At 41.2% G+C, this 22,382-nt stretch overlaps 1 protein-coding gene across 1 annotated transcript in view; it reads left to right on the plus strand.

Annotated features, from left to right (window-relative positions):
* Positions 1 to 22,382, plus strand: part of DLGAP2 (DLG associated protein 2) — a 331,780-nt gene that overhangs the window by 150,470 nt on the left and 158,928 nt on the right. The window contains exon 3 of the mRNA XM_063442905.1: positions 20,424 to 20,632. Coding sequence (XP_063298975.1) covers positions 20,424 to 20,632 — 209 coding nt within the window. The remainder of the gene's footprint in view (positions 1 to 20,423; positions 20,633 to 22,382) is intronic.

A 22,382-nucleotide genomic window follows, 5' to 3' on the forward strand; every position in this document is an offset into this window, starting at 1 on the left:
GGTGTTCGGTAGGTATATATTTACCAAGGTGATAGGTTGGTTGTATATAGTTCCCCGGAGAATGATATAGCGACCCGATCTATCTGTGTGATGTGATTGATATGTAAAGGGGATTTGGGCTCCAATTAATATTGCTACTCCCCGCGATTTGCTATTGATGAAGTTATTGTAATAGGCACTAGGAAAATGCCTGTTGTGTAATGTTGGGGCTTTGGGGTCCCTGAAGTGTGTTTCCTGTACAAACACCACATCAGCTTGGAGCCTATGAAAGTCCCTGAGTGCCATATTTCTTTTAATCGGCGAGTTGAGGCCTCTGACATTATAAGAGAGTATATTTAATGTGTCTGTTATCTTTGATTCATTCTTATAGGGTTTCTCCATTTCTCTCTCGGTTTACTTTTAAGTCGTGAAGTATGAAGATGTGGAATTCAAAGTTTATGTACTGCGTGAATGCTCAGCTATTTGAATGTTGTGACCAAGTGAGAAGGGGTAACAGAAAAGAAATAAAAAGATAGAAATAACCAAATAAAACTAACAATGAAAACTTATTTACACTTTGAAGTAAATCCTAGGCCTAGGATCTACGAGCCTGGGCTGGTACCTGTACCAGCGTACAAGGAGTCAGTGCTCTATGACTAACGCCGTCAGCATCAATTGCTGATACGGGATTACTTGCGAATGGTGTGTATGAGATCTTTAGTGCACCGCTCGTAAACTTAGTTGGGTTATATTGTGATACTATTTTGTAAAGTGATTTGAAAACATAGCTATTCGTTATAGATCTCTAGTGGTGCAATAAGGTTGTTGGAGCTCCCTACAACCTTACTTAATTACTCTGGAGTTGTCGCGCCACCAAGCGCTATTAATGGTGTCAATAAGACTTGTGCATTGTGGGACCAGGAACTCAGGGCAACCCTAAATATTGTCCTGTCCTGCTCACCCGAGTCGTCCAACGTTACATAAGACATAGATATACGCAAGCATGTATAACATAGATTGAGCCAAAAGCAAAACTTTAAACATTGGGACATTACATATTCCCCTAAATATTGGGTATGGAAGTGGTCTTTGTCTGGGTGTCGTCCCTCAGAGATTTAAGGATATAATCTCAGTTGTGAAGACCCTCGACCTCCCAGCCCCCCCCCTTTGTTTATTTTTTTTATTTTTAATTTTTTTTAAATTTATTTATTTATTATTTTTTTTTGTAATTTAAAGTTATTAATGTTAATATATTTTCTAGTTGGCCACTATCCTATGGTTAAGTAAGCGTGTTTATGCCCATATCAAACATGTTATATTATATACATTACATGCATCTTCTACTTGTCGTCGTTGGTTCTTTAAACCCGCTTCTAGAGTTTATTGTGTCCAATATAGTTCCGTGGTAAAAACTCTGAGAGCAGTCCAGGGCCTTGACCCTTAGGGCGCCAGAGCTCCTTAGAGGAGTCTGGAGGTGTCCGTGGGATCTCAAGTATAGGGCAGTTTTTCAAATGTTCTGAGACGTTGAACGGGGTCTCGTAGTCGGTGTGAATGGGAGCCGTTTTCCCGGTGTCCTCCTCTTCTCGGCTTGTCCTCTCCATCTAGGTCTTTGTGGCAGTGCTTGCGTGGATACCTGGGGCCACGTATCGTATCAGTCAATTATTTCCACCTGAGGCAGGTCAAATAGTTTAAGGAATTCAGGGACATCTTGTATAGTAGCGCCTGTGTAATCAGACGGAGGGCTCTCCTTCCCTGTAGCGTTTGCCAAGTCTGGTAAGATTTGTATGTGAGGGGAGGAGCTTGCCAATGCCGGTGAGTTCCAAGCTTGACGCAAAATGTCCTCCTTTAGGGCATAGTAATGCACCCTACAGATGATGTCTCGTGGCATGTCTTGCGGTAGTCCCCATGGCCTTACCGCCCTGTGGGCTCTGTCTAATTCTATATGAGTTTCTATAGGATGTTTCAGTATATTCTTGAATAATGTTTGCAGGGTATCCTTAATGTTTTCGGTGTCTCCCTGGGGTTCTGGGATGCCCCTGATACGTAAATTATTTATTCTGCCTCTATTGTCGAGGTCTTCATTGTGGCGAAGTATCTGTGTAATTTTAAGTTCCTGTGCATCTTGTCTCTGTTCTAAATTGTATATTTTCAGTTGTATGTTGTCTCTGTCCCCCTCCAAGTCACCCACTCTTAGGCCTATGTGACGTACCTCGGTGGTGATAGAAGAAAGTTTTTCCTGCATAGATGCCTCTAGTTACGCCAGCATAGAGGCCATTTCTTCCTTAGAAGGGAGCTTCTGCAATATTTCTTGCAGCATGGTGTTCCCGGTCGCGGGAGCAGAGTCCGTGCTCGCTGGGCTGGACGGGAGAGATGCACGTGGGGAAGATGGCGTCTCCTCCATTTCTGTCTCCGTAAGTGTCCTCACTTTCTCTTTGAAGTAGCGATCCAATTCTCCGTTTTTTTTGCAGGAGGGTGGACCTGGAGTCTCTTGAGGGATATTATGCTTTTTTTTGTTGCCCATATTTGCTTTATGAGTTTCTTGGCGGCTTAGCAAGATAAGGTCGATCAGGAGCTGCACGAAGATGCGACCGTTCACACCATCAGTCCGGCCACGCCCACCTCAATGAATATTTTTGTTCGGTATTTACAGATGAAAATGAAGGAAAGGGACCTCAGTTAAGAAAAAGGATAAATGAGTCATTTATTACAAGTGAGTTTACAGAGGAAGAGGTTCTATTTCAACTGTCAAAAGTAAAGACAAATAAGTCAATGGGACCTGATGGAATACATCCAAAGCTATTAAAAGAGCTTAGTGGTGTACTAGCAAAACCATTATCAGATTTATTTAACCAATCATTGTTAACAGGAGTAGTCCCAGAAGATTGGAAGTTGTGTTGGTCTCCAGGGCTAGAGTTCACTCTCGCGAGATCCGGAGCACTGCCATGGCAACGCTCCGTGCTCGCAAGAGAAGGACCTGGAGGAGCTGCAGACTGAGCTCCTCCAGGTCCTCTCTCTCTCCCTCCCCTGCCGGCAGCCAGCAAACAGTGCCTGCGGATCGGAGATGGAGATCTCTGATCTCCCCTCCGGTCCATGAAGGCACATTGCAGGGCTGGCGCTTGGACAGGCCAGCCCTGCATTAGCCGGCAGGGGGGAGGGAGAACCTCGGATTCTCGGGGGGGCAATTGCCCTGTTGCCCCCCCTGGATCCGCCAGTGCAGGGATGGCGGCCGCTGGAGGAGCAGGGATGGCAGCCGCAAAAGAAACTGGGATGGCGGCCGCTCGAGGAACTTTTCTGGCGGCCGCAGGGGAAGCTGTGCTGTGTCTGCTCACGCGCTACTGAATGAGACCGGGGCCGGAATATGACGCCATATTCCGGCCCCGGTCTCATTCAGTAGTGCGCTGGAGAGCAGACACAGCACAGCTTCCCCTGCGGCCGCCAGAAATGTTCCTCCAGCGGCCGCCAGCATACCCACATGTCTGCCCGGCCCCAGGTGCCGACGGCCCACCGGGAAATTTCCCGGTATCCCGGTGGGCCAGTCCGGCCCTGTTGGGCTTGTCACCAGTGGAGTACCTCAGGGATCTGTACTTGGACCCATTCTCTTTAATAGTTTTATTAGTGATATTGCAGAAGGTCTTGATGGTAAGGTGTGTCTTTTTCCGGATGATACTAAGATATGTAACAGGGTTGATGTTCCAGGAGGGATAAGCCAAATGGCAAATGATTTAGGTAAACTAGAAAAATGGTCAGAGTTGTGGCAACTGACATTTAATGTGGATAAGTGCAAGATAATGCATCTTGGACGTAAAAACCCAAGGGCAGAGTACAGAATATTTGATAGAGTCCTAACCTCAACATCTGAGGAAAGGGATTTAGGGGTGATTATTTCTGATGACTTAAAGGTAGGCAGACAATGTAAAAGAGCAGCAGGAAATGCTAGCAGAATGCTTGGTTGTATAGGGAGAGGTATTAGCAGTAGAAAGAGGGAAGTGCTCATGCCATTGTACAGAACACTGGTGAGACCTTACTTGGAGTACTGTACACAGTACTGGAGACCATATCTTCAGAAGGATATTGATACCTTAGAGAGAGTTCAAAGAAGGGCTACTAAACTGGTTCATGGATTGCAGGATAAAACTTACCAGGAAAGGTTAAGGATCTTAACATGTATAGCTTGGAGGAAAGACGAGACAGGGGGATATGATAGAAATATTTAAATACATAAAGGGAATCAACACAGTAAAGGAGGAGACTATATTTAAAAGAAGAAAAACTACCACAACAAGAGGACCTAGTCTTAAATTAGAGGGACAAAGGTTTAAAAAATAATATCAGGACTTTACTGAAAGGGTAGTGGATGCATGGAATAGCCTTCCAGCTGAAGTGGTAGAGGTTAACACAGTAAAGGAGTCTAAGCATGCGTGGGATAGGCATAAGGCTATCCTAACTATAAGATAAGGCCAAGGACTAATGAAAGTATTTAGAAAACTGGGCAGACTAGATGGGCCGAATGGTTCTTATCTGCCGTCACATTCTATGTTTCTATGTTACTCTCTGTCAGGCACACTCTCAGGCACATGCACAGGTAGACAGTGCAATGTGTATATGTGACACTTGTTTGTTAGTGGGGCCTCATGTTTGCGTTTCGCCTAAGGCCTCATAAAGTCTAGAGCCGCCTCTGCTTAATACATATATTGAAAAGACGTGATGTTGCTGCAATAAAATACAATCATTCTACCCTAGGGATGCATAATCCATTATTTTAATCTTGCCCTTCAGATCTGAACGAGGACAGATCTTATCTAAAGTATGTATTAAACATCATATAACCTTGTTTATCACTCTATATTCACAGAGCTAATTGGCTCTCACCTCATCTTAGTGCTTTAGCAAACCTTATGAGAAACATCGAGTGAGATTTACTGTGGTCCAGAGTACATGTCAGCATCTGACATGTATGATAATTAAGTTATTAGCAAGTCCTATTAGTGCTTTTTTTAACCTTTTTTATTCTCTCAAAGCTGTTATTGCAGCCATCCCACTCAATAGCCAAATGTAGTATCACTTACTATGGACTTGAATGTAAGAATGTTATCTTTAAAGTTTCCTCTTCATTATCATGAATGCTACCCTCTGTTGCTGTGTTATCCTCGTGTGCATTTATTGTGTTGGTTCACTAATAAACAAAGATGAATAGAAAATGTTACCCATATATTAATATAAGTAAAGCTTTGTTAAGAAAACACATACCCTATGCAAATCTCTCAATTCCATACCCCCAAACAGTAGCATTCAGTAAAGCAGACACTGGTGATTGGAGTAAAAGGTTGGAGAAAGAGATCTCTATCTCCACCAAGGATACATTTTGTAAACAGCAGCAGGTATCATGATGGTCCAGGATAAAAGATACAATTAATTTGCAGCCAGTAGATGCATTTCATCCTCCAGAACTGAGTGAAATTTGGTCCTGGAATCAAATACTGAAGCATGTGATTTGAGAAGTGCAGCATTTGGCTTTGCATGCTTAGTTCCAATGCATTGCTTCTCTATGAATGCAATAAATTGGAGGAGATCATGGATGATGCCAGCTTGGATGCTGACATCACCGAAGGCGGAGTTGGAGGAGTCTCAGCTCTGGAAAAGAGGTGAGTAATCCTTAGATAACTTTAATATTGAATGCCAAAGGGGGTGAGCAGAAGAGAGGTCAGAGGGGAACCGGTAGTCCCAAAATAATGATTGTTATTTTTGGGGGGATTACAGGTTCCCTTTGACATCAGTAATAATCAGTAATACTCGTTCAAATATTGAAGAAAACTGTCAAAATCACAATAGCGGCTGTACAGAAAATACTAGAGAAAAAATACCTTTTGTAAAATTGATTTTCTTTTCTCCAGTTTTCAATTTTTTAATAGTGTTTACAATTATATATTAAGCTCATTTAAATGAACTATAATACATCAGTATTTCTGCGGGCAAGAGGTGCAATTCACTAAAAAGCAAATATCCCCAATGTTACCTCAAGGATAAATGGTTCAGTGCTAAAACCATTAAGAAATGGCATAGTACATGAACTCAGACCTTTTGAAATTGCATGGTAGGAAATGGTACCTGATGAAAGTCAATATTCTTTCCTACATTGGGGTAGGAAAACCAGAAATAGTGTTTGTTTCTCTACCTTAACATGCTGTTCTTTGTCAGAGATGATAGAACTAAATGACAGGTAGTCAAGATGGAGGCACTCAGTCCCATGATAGAGCAGTGTGGATTTCAATATTTAATTATTTTTTTGGGGCCCTTACAAACACATATTTGTTAAAGGGACACTATAGTCACCAGAACAACTACAGTTTATTGCATTTGTTCTGGTGAGTATAATCAGTCCCTTCAGACTTTTTACTGTAAACACTGTCTTTTCAGTGTTTACATTACAGCCTAGTGATAACTCCACTGGCACTCCTCAGATGGCTACTAGAGTTGCTTCCTGGGGCAGTGCTACACAGTGAGCAGCACTGCCATTCAGTGCCTCCACCCTCTGCATAGAGACACTGAACTTTCCTCATAAAGATGCATTGATTTAATTCATCTCTATGAGGAGTTGCTGATTGGCCAGGACTGTGTTTGACTTGTGATGGCTCTGCCCCTGATATGCCTCCTTGACAGTCTCAGCCAATCCTATGGGAAAGCATTGAGATTGGCTCAGAACACCACTTCTGATGATGGCAGCAGACAGCAGGGGCAGAGCCAGCAGCTGCAGACTTAAATCCGAGCAATATTTTACTATATTTAGGGAGGAAAGAGGGGATAAGTGGGACTAGATGGCGGTTTTAACACTATAGGGTCAGGAATACATGTTCCTTTAATTATAGGGGAAATATTATCGTAATATTAAAAATCTCTGGGAGTTAATTTTTCTTCCTTTAATGGGCATATGCTCAAATTTTTGTTTGAATTTCCTATTTATCTACCGACTATTTTGGTTGATAATTATTAACTTCAACATATTTGCTAATAGTTCAACTGTTCTGTGTAGTGTTTTATTTGTAATTGCTTTGTGTGGAAATTCTAAATAGACAGATTTAATATCAGTCCCATGGAGGGAGATGCAATGGTGGTTTAGATCTGTACAAACTACATACCTGTGGTGGAACCAGCCACCTACTTGGATTATTTGGCCTTCTTTTGGACTGTAGACTTAGCTGGTTCGGTAATTGAGGTCCACCGAACGGATTATAAGTGTGGTGTTCGTATAACGAACAAACTCCCGAACAGCTGGACCACCCAGGGGAGTCGTGTGCTGCTAATTGACCGTTCTGACCTCCTTAACACTTCGAAACTACAACGTTCTAAGCAGTTGGCTGGGTGGTCGTCGTTCGTATGGCCGAACACGTGGCGGCTGCCATCTTTAGCCGCGAAAACGTACATCGGTGTTTGGTCGCACGGAACTATAATCGGACACTTGACAGCGCCAACACCACTGAGGCTTCAACCTACACATATGTTCAGTTCCATTTGTCCAAGTAGAGCGGCGTTCGGTGGGAGCAAACTCCCAAACGAGGGACACATAACCAGCTTACATGCGAACTGTTATATACGTTATGTTATTGTGTTTCGTACTCCCGAAAGAGACCGACCGCTCAGCCTAAATTCATGGAACTCTTTTGGGCAGGCGCCTCGTGTGCGGTCGGTCTAATTTATACTGCGGTGGCGTTCCGGCTGCGTTCGTGGGATCTGAGTGCTTTCGGGATATGTTGGGTGCTCAGATCCAGGCTACCCGGGGAAATAGGACTTGAGGAGGTACCTCATTGTTAAATTATGTTTTTGGGGTGTCATTAATGTATATGTCCTGGACCTGAGAATTAATGTAATTATGTGTGTATTTTACAGTCTCCTCTCAGGTCCGGTGGGGAATTGCCCCTGGAATATGTTACATTAGACCCCTTGCATGGGGACACACATAAAAGGCTGTGTGTGACTTCCTTTAAACAGTTGACTCCCAAAACTGTGTGTCGGCTTTCTTTCATGCTTTACAGAACACCAGTGGAGATATTGGTTTTATTATTGCAGCTTCGCTACAATTGGTGGCAAGCGATGGGATACAAGCCTCGCAACAAAAGGAAGCAGCAAGTTCGGACACAAGCAGTGGTTTATATGCAGGTCAGTTATACGAATGAACTAGTGAATGGAGACAAACTATGCAGCGTCAAAACGAACAACATTCAAAGAATTATTAGAAGCAAAGGGTAAGATAGCCAGCAACAAAGCGAAAGCTATTCTTATCGTCGAATTGATGGAGGGAGACCAAGCCAGCAGCGCTAAACCTTCACCTGCAACAGCTATGGCTGAAACAGAGGTTGAGAGGGAGGTGAGGACAAGGCTGGCATTCTACAGCAGGACACCCGCAGAGGAAACCATGACAAAAGTAATGGCAGACATACAGGACTAATATTGGCCATACAGCAGCAGGCAACCCAGCTACAGTTAGCAGACCAGCAGTCCAGAGAGGTATCACCAGCAATGTCTGCCATCACACAGGGGAAGCCAAAAATCCCCTATCACGCATTAAGTCTTTCTCAGACACAGAGGAGGACATTGATGGATTCCTCCAAGACTTTGAGAGGTTGTGCCACTTACACAACATCAACCGTGAAGACTGGGTACCCCTGTTGGCAGGCAAACTGTCTGGAGGTGCAGCTGAGGCATACAGGGCTGTAGACGATGAGGACAGCAAAAATTACAACCGGGTTAAACAAGCCATATTAGCACAGTATGCCATCACACCCGAGGCATAACGAAACTGATTCCGAGAACTGAGAAAGCAGGAGAAAGATTTGCATGCAAATGGGTTGGGTACAGGCTAACCAAGCCACGACCATGGATGAACTACTCCAACTTATACTTCTGGAGCAATTCTTCAATGGGCTAGTACCAGAAGTAAAGCAGCTGGAAGACGAACACCACAATGCCAGGCACCACCACCGACCACCAGCCCGCTTATTCTCCAGACCGGTTATACCTACACCAGCACCACCTGCACCAGTCCTATAGTGTCAGGGGAATACGTTTAACCCTACAGCACCCCAGTTTCAACCTCGCTCCAATATTAGGTGCCATCAGTGCCAACAATTGGGACAGAGAGAATGCCCCCAGAACCGGAACTGCAACACATGGGTTCATCCCGGTCAACCACCCATAACCAGAGCAGCAGCCCATTACTATGAGATGGAGACCACTACCCGTGATCCAGCTCCTTACTACACAGAGGAACAACTGGGTGTCTTGCACGAGGCCAACCCAATCTAGGCTACGTTCGACAACCGGCAGCACCACCGACAAATGGTATGTCTGTAGGGGATAAATGTTCAGGGGCTCAGATACATGGGTGCCACCTTAATGTTAATAAAGCGCCACCTGCTTCCAGACACAGCACATACTGGAGGATCTGTGGCAGCTTTGGGTGGCAGGGGGAGCCGTACTGTGCCTGCCCACTGCCCGGGTCCATTTGCATTGGGGTGTGGTGGAAGTTGGCTTGATGCACGAGCTACCCACAGACATGCTCTTTGGAAACGACTTAGGCAAGCTAACTATTGCTTTTTGTGCCCCAACCTTCACCCTCGGAGACTTATCCTGTGACCACCCGGCAGCAGGCTCGCACCACGGACCAACAATCACACTCTGAGACTCCGGTAAGCAGCAACCCCTCACCCATTGATAACCTTTCTTGGGATGCCCCTGCTAAGTTTGAGAGGGAGGTAGCCTTAAACCCCACTTTACAGGTGTTTAAAGATCGGGTCACCTCCAGTCAGGCAGGATTTGAGGGGGAGGGATACTTCTGGGACAAGAGATTATACTATAGGAACCCAGAGAGGGTAGTGGCTGGGTTCGTACCGACCCCCATGAAACAGTTGGTAGTTCCACAGAAGTTTACGCACAAGTTACTCCGGATAGCGAATGATTTTCCGCTATCTGGGCAATTAGGCGTCAGCTGGACCAAATACCGACTGACGCAAAACTTTTTCTGGCTAGGGATTTAGAAAGGTATTCGCCAATATTGTCAGACCTGCGACATGTGTCAGAGGGTAGGTAAGAGGGGAGACCGCCACAGGGCGATACTTCACCCTCTTCCCATTATTGAAAAGCCCTTTAGCAGGGTGGCCGTAGACCTTGTTGGGCCCTTAGCTAGAGCCAGTCCTTCCAGCCAGAAATACATCTTGACCGTGGTGGACTATGCCACTAGATACCCAGAGGCGGTGGTGTTGACCAAGGCCCACGCTGAGATGGTCACGGATGCTCTGATGCGGATTTTCTCTCAAATGGGATTTCCCCAAGAGATTATCTCAGATAAGGGTACCCAATTTACAGCAGAGGTCACCCACCAGCTCTGGAGACTATGTGGCATTAAGCCCATAGTGAACTCCCCATACCACCCACAGTCTAATGGTCTCTGTGATGATTTAATGGAACTCTAAAGCAGATGCTCCGTACATTCGTAGACACTAGCAAGGACTGGGAGAGATTCCTACAGCACCTACTATTTGCATACCGGAAGGTGCCCCAGAATTCCACCGGGTACTCCTCATTCAGACTACTGTTCGAGAGGCGGGTGAGGGGGCCCCTAGATTTAATTAGGAAGCATTGGGAAGGAGATGTTAGCCCAAATGTTACCCCTATAATCCCATATGTGTTAGAGTTTAGGGACTGCCTGGAGGATTTAAACCAGGCTGTGCGAACTGGGTACAATAAGGGAGCTTTCGAGTGGAACAGAAGGTGTTGATTTTAAAACCCGTCCACAAGGATAATTTGCAGGCTGCCTTGCAGGGCCCATATCGGGTGGTGGAAGGGTGACACCACCTATGTGATTGGCCCTTGCTCGGGTGTCGGGGGGAGACGCATGCTCCAAGTGAACATGCTCAAACCCTACCATGAGCGAACTGAGGAAGTGGCAGCAATCTGTGCCCCAGCCTCTGAGGATTTCGAGAATCTTCCCCTACCAGACCTCCTAGGGGAGGAGGATTAGACAGGTACCCTTGGTGAGGTATTGTAGGGCGAGCAGTTGAGCCCTCAGGAGCATACCCAAGTACAGGAATTAATCACGGCTAAGGGGGCCACATTCTCAAACCTACCTGAGTACACTCTCTGGCCACCCACCGAGTAGAAACCCCCCGGCAGTTGCCGTTACACCAGACACCCTAACACATCCCTGAATCAGTGAAGGAGAATATGCGAAAGGTGATTCACGGGATACTTCAGCTAGGGGTTATAAAGCCGTCTGATAGTCCCTGGGCATCCCTGGTAGTGCTTGTACCGAAGCATGAAAGCACGACTCGTTTCTGTGTAGACTACCGGAGGCTGAATGATAAAACCATGTCTGATGCCTACCCTATGCCTAGGATAGACGCACTCTTAGATAAGATGGCCAGGGGCCAGTACCTCACTACAAAAGATCTCTGTAAGGGGTACTGGCAGATTCCACTAGCCGAGGATGCCATAACGAAGTTGGCGTTTGTCTGCCCATTTGGCCTGTACCAGTTTTGGGTCATGCCATTCGTAATGAAAAACACCCAGGCAACTTTCCAGTGGATTGTAGGTCGGCTCTTGGATGGGTTCCAGGATTATGCATGTGCATACCTGGATGATATTGCTATCTACAGCAACATCTTGCCAGAGCAGCTGACCCACATAGGGGCGGTATTAGACCGTATCCGAGAAGCTGGTCCTGATCAAACTAAACATTTTTTTTGTTCACACAGATGCTTCTATGTTTGGATTGGAAGCAATTTGCTCCACAAACAGATCCCAATATGTTTGAACTTTTTATAGATACACAGAATTTTTTGCGCAAATTGACTATTAAAAGATTTTTTGAAAAAAAGAAAGATGAAGTTATTGCTTTTAGAAACCCACAGAGTGATCAGAGGATGGAGGAGATCCCAACCGACATTTTGTCACCCGGGATTGTACATTCTGGTTTAAAAAACAAATCAAAATGTTTTCCCACCTGGGAAAAAGGAGACCACATACCAGTGTTTTGTGAAATGGTGATGAGTGAGTTTGAGAAACTCTCCAAAAGTAGAGGTAAAGATAATTTAGCAAGGAAAGAAAAACAAGCCTTGAAAGAATTAAAGGAAAATAAAGATATAGTAATCAGACAAGCTGATAAGGGTGGCAGTATTGTTAACCTTAATAGAGTTGACTATTTGAAAGAATCTCTGAGGATATTAAGTGATTCGGATACCTATAAGATTCTCAAGAGTAATCCCACAGGTATATTTAAAGAGGAATTACATGGTATTTTATTGACTGATTTGAATAATGAGATTATAAATAAGGATGAATTTAATTACTTATTTATTAATTCACCTAAAACAGCTGTCTTTTATTACTTACCTAAAGTACACAAATGTTTGGAATCCCCACCGGGAAGACCCATTATCAGTGGGATCGGGTCTCTAACGAGTAATATTTCACAGTATATTGATTTCTTTTTACAGAAATATGTGGTTTTAGCTAAATCGTATACTAAAGACTCTGTCCAGATCATCAAGGAATTGGAAGGTCTTGAATGGAAAGATGAATACCTTTGGGTAACTGTTAATGTCACCTCTTTATATACCGTGATTGACCACGAAAAAGGTATTGAAGCTGTACAAAATATCCTGAGGTATGATCCAGATATGAATCGGGGACAAGCTACTTTTATTTTAGACCTCATCAGATACATCCTGTTCCACAACTATTTTTGGTTTGAAGGGTTATACTACCTTCAAACATGTGGAACAGCGATGGGCACCTGGTTCGCACCAAGTTATGCCAATATTTTTGTCGCCGATTGGGAGCGGAATCATATTTGGCAGAATAATCCATTTGGTGCGAACTTGGTGCAATGGAGAAGATACATAGATGACGTTTTAATTATCTGGAAAGGCGGCAGAAGTCTTTTAGCTGAGTTTTTAACTTACATTAACTCTAACACATATGGACTGAGGTTCACTGAAGAAATCCACGATACGTGTATCAACTTTTTAGATCTTACCCTTTTTATTAAAGATAAAAGAATTTTTAGTAGAACTTTTTTTAAACCGACAGATGGAAATGGTTTTATTGAGTTTTCTAGTTGCCACCATCGAAAATGGCTGACAAATATCCCCAAAGGACAGCATCTGAGATTATATAGGAATTGCACTGAGAAAAAGGATTTTGAAAAACAAGCCCAAGTCCTTAATAACAAGTTTTTAGATAGAAATTATCCAGAACAACTTCTAACTAACACACAAAAACAAGTAGAAGGTTACCAGATGAGGGATATTTTGTCGAATAATAAAGAGGTTAAGAGGAATGCTGGGAATCAGTCTGAATTTGCCTTTTTGACGAAATTTAGCAATAAAGCCAACCTAATAGAGAAGTCTATTAGGAAGAATTGGCCTATCTTGCTACAGGACAAGTTTTTAAAAAAGGTTCTACCCAAAAATCCTAAAGTGATCTATAAAAGACCTAATAACTTGAGGAATATTTTAGCTCCCAGCATTTTACCTAAACAGATTGTCGCGAGTGAGAAAACAAATGTTTTAATAGAAAGGCCAAAAGGTTTTTTTTAAATGTGGTAGATGTAGCACATGTAAATTTCAGAGGAATAAGATCACAGAATTTTCTAGTATGGTAACTAAAGAAACTTTTAAAATAAAACATTTTATTAATTGCAATAGTAAGTTTGTGGTATACCTGTTACAATGCAAGTGTGGGGTCCAATATATTGGACGGACAATTAGAAAACTGCACATCAGATTACTCGAACACTTTAATGGAATTAAAAATAAAAATGAGAAACATAGTGTACCTAGACATTGCAATAAATGTAAAGATTTTGATTTTAAGGATTTTATCTGTATTGGGATCGATCTGGTTTTACCTCATTGGAGAGGTGGCGACACTGAAAAGAGGCTAGCCATGAGAGAAACAGAGTGGATATATAAAATGAAATCCTCTGTTCCTTCAGGATTAAATACTGATTTGGACATACTAGCTTTTATTGATTGATTATATGATATTTTATATTTGACCTCTTTTTTATATTTGACCTCTCTTTTATATATATATTTTTTATATACGTTTTATATCTATTTATATATATATTTATATATGCCTTCTATATACGCTTTTGAATACATGTTGGATATCAAATGATATAATTTTTTCTTATAATGTAATAAGTTATGTTTATATGACTTTTGCCCTTCAGTCGAATTGATACGCTTTCAACATTAAAATTATTTCCTGTATGTGTATATATATTTATGGTTTTTTATTTATCTCTACTAATATTTGGATATTGTCTTTTGTACCCGTTTACATTCTGATATATTATCCATTTATGCATATCTACATTGGCAATATTGTATAGATGATTTAACATTGTAAGGTCTCTGTATACTATCTTTGTGGCTATTTGGGAATATAAATGGACTCATAGTTTTTATTTTTATATATATATATTTTTTATATATATATTTTTTGTATTATTATTCTCCACTACTCAATTGTTTTTTATTTAATATATTTTTTATATCTATAATTTTTTTCGATACATATTATATATATTTTCTTCATTTTTTTCTTAGTCTGGTACCTGTCTAATTTATATTTCCCCCTTTATACTTAGCATTCCTTTGTATAGGGGTTAAAGGGGGGGCAGGCACGTTTGTAAATCCGGTCTGCATACTAATAGAGCGTTCTTTTTGTAGTTCGCCCTTTATGCCACCGTGTACATGAACAATAAAGTTTATTTGCGTTCCTCCGTGGTTGCGCGTGCGCATATTAGCCACGCAGGCGTATGACGTATGACGTTATGCGCGGTGACGTATGGACGCACGCCCAATCACGGAAGTGGACAGACGGACCGGCAGACTTAAAAGAAAGATGGAGGAAGATTGAAGAAGCTCCTGAGGAAGTCTGACGACGAAACGCGTTGAGCATTGAAACATTGACGACCCTTTGGGACCCTGCATTGTGGTATCAGCGGTTTTATTGTTTATATATGCTGATTATTTTTCTTTTTTTTCTTGGGCTATATGTTATGGACTTGGTGCATTTTTGGTACTAGTATCTTGTACCTTATACTTGCACTTTTATATTGCACTTTGCACTTTTAAAATCTGCACCTTATATGCCCAGTTCAGCATTATGTATTAGTGAGCTGCTATACCTATGGGTTCCTGTCTAATATAATTTGAGCACTTGTTATTGTGCTATTATTTTTATCTACTTCTGTATTAATAAATTACTATTTTTACCAGTATATTCATTACATGGTTCTTCCCCCCACATATACCTATTTAGTGATTGTGGCGCCCTGTCAATCTGTATATATATTTTGGATTGGAAGCAGTACTGAGCCAAGTCGATGGTGGAGAACACCCTGTGGCTTACTTAAAGGGAATCTCCAGTGCTAGGAAAACAATCCGTTTTCCTGGCACTGGAGGTTCCCTCTCCCTCCCACCCCCCAAGCCCCAGTTACTGAAGGGGTGAAAACCCCTTCAGTCACTTACCTGAGGCAGCGACGATGTCCCTCGTCGCTGTCTCCTCCTCCGCTCCGCTCCTCCTACTGTCTCCATCGGCCGCTTAGCGAGACTGATCCTGCCCACCGACCGAGGAGACCTAGTGCGCATGCGCATTAGCGCTCCCCATAGGAAAGCATTGAAAACGAATTTCAATGCTTTCCTATGGGGATTTGAGTGACTCTGGAGGTCCTCACACAGCGTAAGGAGTTCCAGCGACGCTCTAGCACAGATAATCTGTGCTATAGAGCAGGAAGTTCCCTCTAGTGGCTGTCTTTAAAAAACTGCAATAATTACACTTGCAGGGTTAAGAGTAGTGGGAGTTGGCACCCAGACCACTCCAATGGGCAGAAGTGGTCTGGGTGCCTGGAGTGTCCCTTTAAGCAGAAAACTCTTACCCTGAGAAGTAAGCTATGCCGCCATCGAAAACACCTGCTGCAAATGAGTGGGGGCTGTGGGTGACACTTAGTTTCCCCTTATATTATAATAGTCCACATTTGTGGTCAGTAAATGCCCCCCATTTATTTAGATTTAATAGCCCACACCCACTGGTAATCTGTCCACCCCCCATTATGTACTTTAAAGTCCTCAACCTGATGTCCAATATTGCTAGTCGCTAGTTAGTTAGTAGATATGCACCCATGGGAGCATAGGGAGGTCTTTAATTTTTTAACACCCTTATAGTAATATGGCTAGCAAGCGCTGGCTAGCTGCAACATAATTACCCCTTGCTGAAGATTAACTATTTGAATGCTGGTTGCTAGGGCTGCCAGCACACAAATAGTTAAAAAAAATGTAAATCCAGTCCAAGTTTTGAAGCACCAAGGACCAAATTTCAGCAATCCAGCAGTGTTCAGTCTAGCTAAAATTTGGACCAAATTCAGGCCTGTTTGGGGCTTGGATTACAACATCCAGACATTGTTGAATAGCATGAACAATGTCTGAATTTTGCAGTCCGAATGGTCTCATATGCATCTGGATGGTTTTGATCCATTCACTAAAAGACCATACCACATTTAGTGAATAAAATCAATTGTTTTCATGTGGACATTGATAGAACACAGAGAGATTTATTCAGACTGATGCAAGTGTCAACAAAATAATAACACTTGACGTAACAAGTAACATCAGCAATGTTCTGTTAGACTAAAAGCAGTCAGCTAATATTCTCAGCCAATCACAGTCGCCCATTGCTGCTCAGGCTAATGGGCTGCTGGGAACTCTTGTTTAGCATTAAAACCTTAAAAACTGTTTAAAACTGGACAAAAGAAATGGATAAGGGGACTCCAGGCACTATAACCACTTCAATGACATTGACAGTAGGCTACAGTGCCTGCGGTGTCCCTTTAAGCATCTGTACTATTTAGTAGTTCTTATTTTCACAGTGGTTTGTGGTTTACCACTAAGTATATCAAAGAGAACCAAAACTGACTTTACCATGATCTGTATTGATTATGTATGTATACATTTCAGAACACATTGCATTGAATGAACGTCATCTGTAATAAGATATTTATTGCTTGTTAAGCCTGCAAAATTAATTACCGTAATAACAAAAAGGAAAGCCATTTGCTGTTTGCAGCATACAAAGAAGAGTCTTGATTCTCAAAGAGTATGTTCAGGTTCCAGCTAAATAAATATTATTTCAAGCCATCTGCAAAAAAATATTATTACCCCCAAAAAATATTTAAGCACACAAAAAAAAGCAAAAAAAAACTAATTTGGGGATTTGAGCAGCGCTCACAATTTGCAAAATGTCTAAGTGTCTTTATCATGCCAGCTTTTGTATTGATTTGTTTTTATTTGTCTATGCACTCGAGCAAGTTCAAGTAATTGAAGCTTTGTTCTAAAATATACCATTAATAAAAGTAAGATGTAAGTCATGCTGGTTTTCTATATACACTCTGGTGACAAGTGCTTGTCAGGCCAATTGTACGAAATCTAGATGAGTCATGGAATGACGAAAACAGCGGCAGCAACTGAACTGAAATTGCCATAATTGTATTCTATTCCCCTCAGAAAAAAAGTAAATTCTGAATGTTAGGTCTTTAACCAGCTGGGTAATTTAACCTAGAATGATTGCTTTACATGCTGTGGTGCAATATGTTGTTGTGCATCCTCTTCATTATGCCAAAATTATAGCATTTTTTTTTAGAAAGGGCGAAACAGAACAGCAGCCATTCATAGTAGTGCACAGACACACACACACCCATATACAGGGATGTATTTACCACAAGGCAAAAAAGGCATTTGCCTAAGGCGGCACTTTCAGGGGGCGGCGCCAAAAAATGTCACCCTAAGCTCCCAGACAAATGCCTTGTTTGCTTCGTGTTCTGGGGCTGTCCACCTTACTGTGAGTGAGTGAGTGAAGACTGTGTAGCTGTCAGTGTGTGTCTGTGAGTTAGTGAAAGTGTGTGTGTCTTTCAGTGAGAATGGGTGTGCCTGTGAGTGTGTGTATGTCATTTTATGTGTATCTGAGAGTGTGTGCCTGTCAGTGAGTGGGTGTGTCAGTGTGTGTCTGTCAGTGAAAGTGTGTGTTGGTTAAACAGTGTGTGCTTATGACTGTATTTGTGTGCCAACGACTGTGTATCTGTCCGTGAGTGTTTATCAGTGCATGTATCAATGAGGGTATGTGTCTGTCAGTCAAAAACGTAGCCTTGACACGAATTGGGGGGTCAAATTTAGATTTTGGGGGTGCCCGAAGTCGTGCCTAGGGCAGCACAAATCCTAAATACACCACTGCCCATATATATATATATAAGCATATTTCTTACCACTCTGTTCTGCCCCGAAAGCCTGAACTTACACTTAATTACCACCAATATCCACCCTACTGTCTAACTGACATGAAGGGTGACTTTTACACCCACACTTAAAAGATAATGACTGCTGACAAACAGTTAAATAAAGAGGGGGGGTGGGGTGTTGGCATCCACAGCAGAACCATCGGCTGAATGAAACTTAGACTCCCACACTTTTTTTTTTTTTTTTTTTTTAAATAGCTGCACACAGCCCTACACTAACAGTATACACTACATAGATAAATGGATTAACCCTAACCTACCTAACCCAAGCCCCAACAATTCCCATGAGAGCCGTTATGCTTATAGATATCTGCTCTTACCAAAAATAACATCTGAAGGATATCTAAAGCAGAATTTCTGTTGTTCACTGGTCATACCTAGGTCTATCTTTGTTAAGTCAGGCATAAAATGATACTTTTTGTTAATCTTTATTTTTGGTTGTGCATATAGGTACTGTGGTGGAATCTCAGTAAAAATAAATTTACTAGGACAAGATTGCCATGTGGCATATGTGTAAATGTTGTATCAGTTAGTTAGTTTCACGTAGCTAAGATACAATCAACACCGTATTGAGCAAATGCAGGAATGCAGAAACTGAAAACACTTCCCCCCTCCTCCATTGTTCTGGGTGAGCCATGTGGTCTAACAAGTAAGGGAAGTTAGGCTTTGTTCAGCTGATTGTGTAAAGAATATATGTGGATAGAGTTAACTATAGGAGGAGCTATATGTCTATATCATGCATTTACACAGTCAGTTCTGGGCTCAGATCTTGTTGTATTTTGGTGACATAAGTCCCTCTGAGCCCCGGTCGGTGAATCGAATAAAGAATCTCTTCCTTCCTGAAGAAACCTGTGTCCATCTCTCTGTGCTTGGCTTCCGTCAGTTTCTCCGGTATCAGTACAAACGAGCTTAGAATGCCACAACAGCGGTTGCAAACTCCAGTAAAACAGACATAGTATTACAGGCGGAGGGGGGGGGGGGGGAGGGGGCGGGCGCCTGAGTTTTGTCCTGCCTAGGGCAGCACAAAACCAGGATACACCACTGGTTGTATGGGGAGAGGTATTGGCAGTAGAAAGAGGGAAGGGCTTATGCCATTGTACAGAACATTGGTGAGACATCACTTGGAGTATTGTACGCAGTACTGGAGACCGTATCTTCTCAAGGATATCGATACTTTGGAAAGAGTTCAGAGAAGGGCTACTAAACTGGTTAATGGATTGCAGGATAAAACGTACATGGAAAGGTTAAAGCATCTTAACATGGATAGCGTGGAGGAAAGATGAGACAGGGGAATATGATAGAAGCATTTAAATACATAAAGGGAATCAACACAGTAACGGAGGAGACTATATTTAAAAGAAGAAAAACTACCACAAAAAGAGGACATAGTCTTAGATTAGAGGGGCAAAGGTTTAAAAATAATACCAGGAAGTATTACTTTACTGAGAGGGTAATGGATGCATGGAATAGCCTTCCATCTGAAGTGGTAGAGGTTAACACAGTAAAGGAGTTTAAGCATGCATGGGATAGGCATAAGGCTATCCTAAATATAAGATAAGGCCAGGGACTAATGAAAGTATTTATAAAATTGGGCAGACTAGATGGGCCGAATGGTTCTTATCTGCTGTCACATTCTATGTTTCTGTTACAATTCTCCCAGTAAATATATACTGTATACATGGATATAGTATATACAATTAATCCACATAAATTATAACCAAAATATGTATACGACATTTGCAGTATTTAGCTATAAACAGAATATTCAATCGCATCAGCGTCTTTGAAACAAGTACTTGGGCAGTTCAATAGAAGCATACTGTCATTAACTCCTTTTTGTTCCCAGTGTGAGATGTCATTTCCTGGTTGGTCAGCATTACTGAAAAGAATATTACTAAATGACAATAAGCATACTCTGTACGAAATAATGCCTTCTCTCTAAACCATCAGCTTCTACTGATTTGTTTTTACTGTATGTGCAAACATCAGGATCATGCATTGTGACACACGTTTACTGCGTGGTAGATGACTGCCACAGTAAATTCTTCTGGATGGATACATTATATTGATGTGTTTATATGTGACATCTCCCCAGGTGCCTCAAGATGAATGGGGAGGGTATCCATCAGACAGTAAAGATGAGGAGATTCCCTGTCGAAGAATGAGGAGTGGTAGTTACATAAAAGCCATGGAAGAAGATAGTGGAGATTCGGATACAAGCCCTAAAACATCACCCAAGATGTCAGCACGGCCTGAGCCATTACTGAAATCTATAGTACAGAGATCTCATGGAGAGGTACAAAAGTAAGTTATTTTTTAATCAAGTGTGTTTATTCATTTATATTTAATTAAACATTAGAGACTATGTTGTGTATTCCTATTATAAAACATGTAAAATATCCTTTTCTATCAGATTGAGAGAATATAAAAAAAATGAATATAATCTCAGATAGAAGAATACTGGTTATTGGTGTTGGTTATTGCTTTAATTTAATGTTCACAAATGTATTGTCAAAATAAAGATCTAGCAAGTGACAAACAAAGGATTTTAAAAATAATTTAGATTAGAGAACACTTTTAACGAGATCTTAAAAAAAGAAGCCAAAACATAATATGAACATGAATTCTGGCAATGTGAATTCATGTTTTTTCAAACTTTCCATGACAACCATTTCATTTTATCTAGCATACATTTTTATGTAGAGTATGTTCTGAAATATTGTCATACAAATAATGCTTGTCTGATGGTTCTGCTTAATTGCAAATAATATTTATTTTTCAAACTAAGCCAGGTTTTCAAACCCTGCACCCTTCTATCATACACCTTTATCAACTTCACAGTTTCAAAGAATCCTCACTTGTTTTTGAGCTGTTAGTGTGCAAATGAATGGTGATTTGAATAAAATAATCGTTACTGCAATAAAAATCTGATTTTGTGAGCTGTGACATTGTAATAAAGATTTCTGACAAGAGATAAAATGTGGTAATCATATATGTAAATTACTTAATTAGTATGTGATGCTAGCTCAATAGTCTAAAGGGGAGTTTTTGATGGAAAATTCTCTATTCAGTTATATTTGGTAAATGTAGTAACCCCCGTGTTGCATAGTACCCACCTGATCTATGCTTTGTATTCTTCTTATTCATACCTTTGTTAATGCTCTTGAACATTGAAATCATATGGCTATACTTAAAATAGACAGATAATTAGGTCAGTCAGTCTGAATAAAATGTCAAGTCATTTGAGTGGGATTTTGGCAAACTAGTGTGCAGTATGTCTACAGATGACACATAGAAAAATGCAATGTTATGCATTTCAGAAACAATGCTCAACCTTGAACCTATGCATTTAAAAGGTTTAGGTCAAGGGAATAAGAAAATGTGTGATTTCGATTAATTCTGCATACATGACTTAGATATGTGATGCAATGCCAACCAACAGTCATAATGCTAGTAAGTTAATAGTGTGTAAAAATATGGGTATTGAGAAATAATGATAACATACTCAATTCTACTCTGAATATGCAGTCCAATATTATGCACAAGTTCTCAAAAAGGAAATTGTGAAAAAAAAATAAGTACAATTAAGTATATTTTATTTAATTGTACACAAAAATACAAGTCATCCTTTGAGACACAAGGAAATAAGATTTTAGGTACAGCAGCAGTTGTTTACAGTAAGAATGATAAAGATATTGCACTCATTACCTAAAGAGCTATGCTATCAAATTCAATAAATGTTTTTTTTTTTTAATTACTAGTTGTTTTTAAGTAGAGCAAAATATGCAAAGTTACATTTATTCATATAAATCATATTAATAACACACTGATCAAGGGAGAAAATAAATTGCTGTTTTAGGGGCAAAGATGATATTCCCACTTTTAAAAAACTCTTTTAACCCCTTCAGGACGGAGTCAATAGTGCACGTTCTGATCAAAACAAAACATGTCTGTTCAACCGTAATTCACCACTGTCACATTAAGTGCACCCACACTTATTATATATAATTTTGTTCAGGAGAAACAGGGCTTTAATTTGTCATTAACTATTCAT

This window comes from Pelobates fuscus, chromosome 2 (genome assembly GCF_036172605.1).
Source record: "Pelobates fuscus isolate aPelFus1 chromosome 2, aPelFus1.pri, whole genome shotgun sequence".
NCBI lineage: Eukaryota > Metazoa > Chordata > Amphibia > Anura > Pelobatidae > Pelobates > Pelobates fuscus.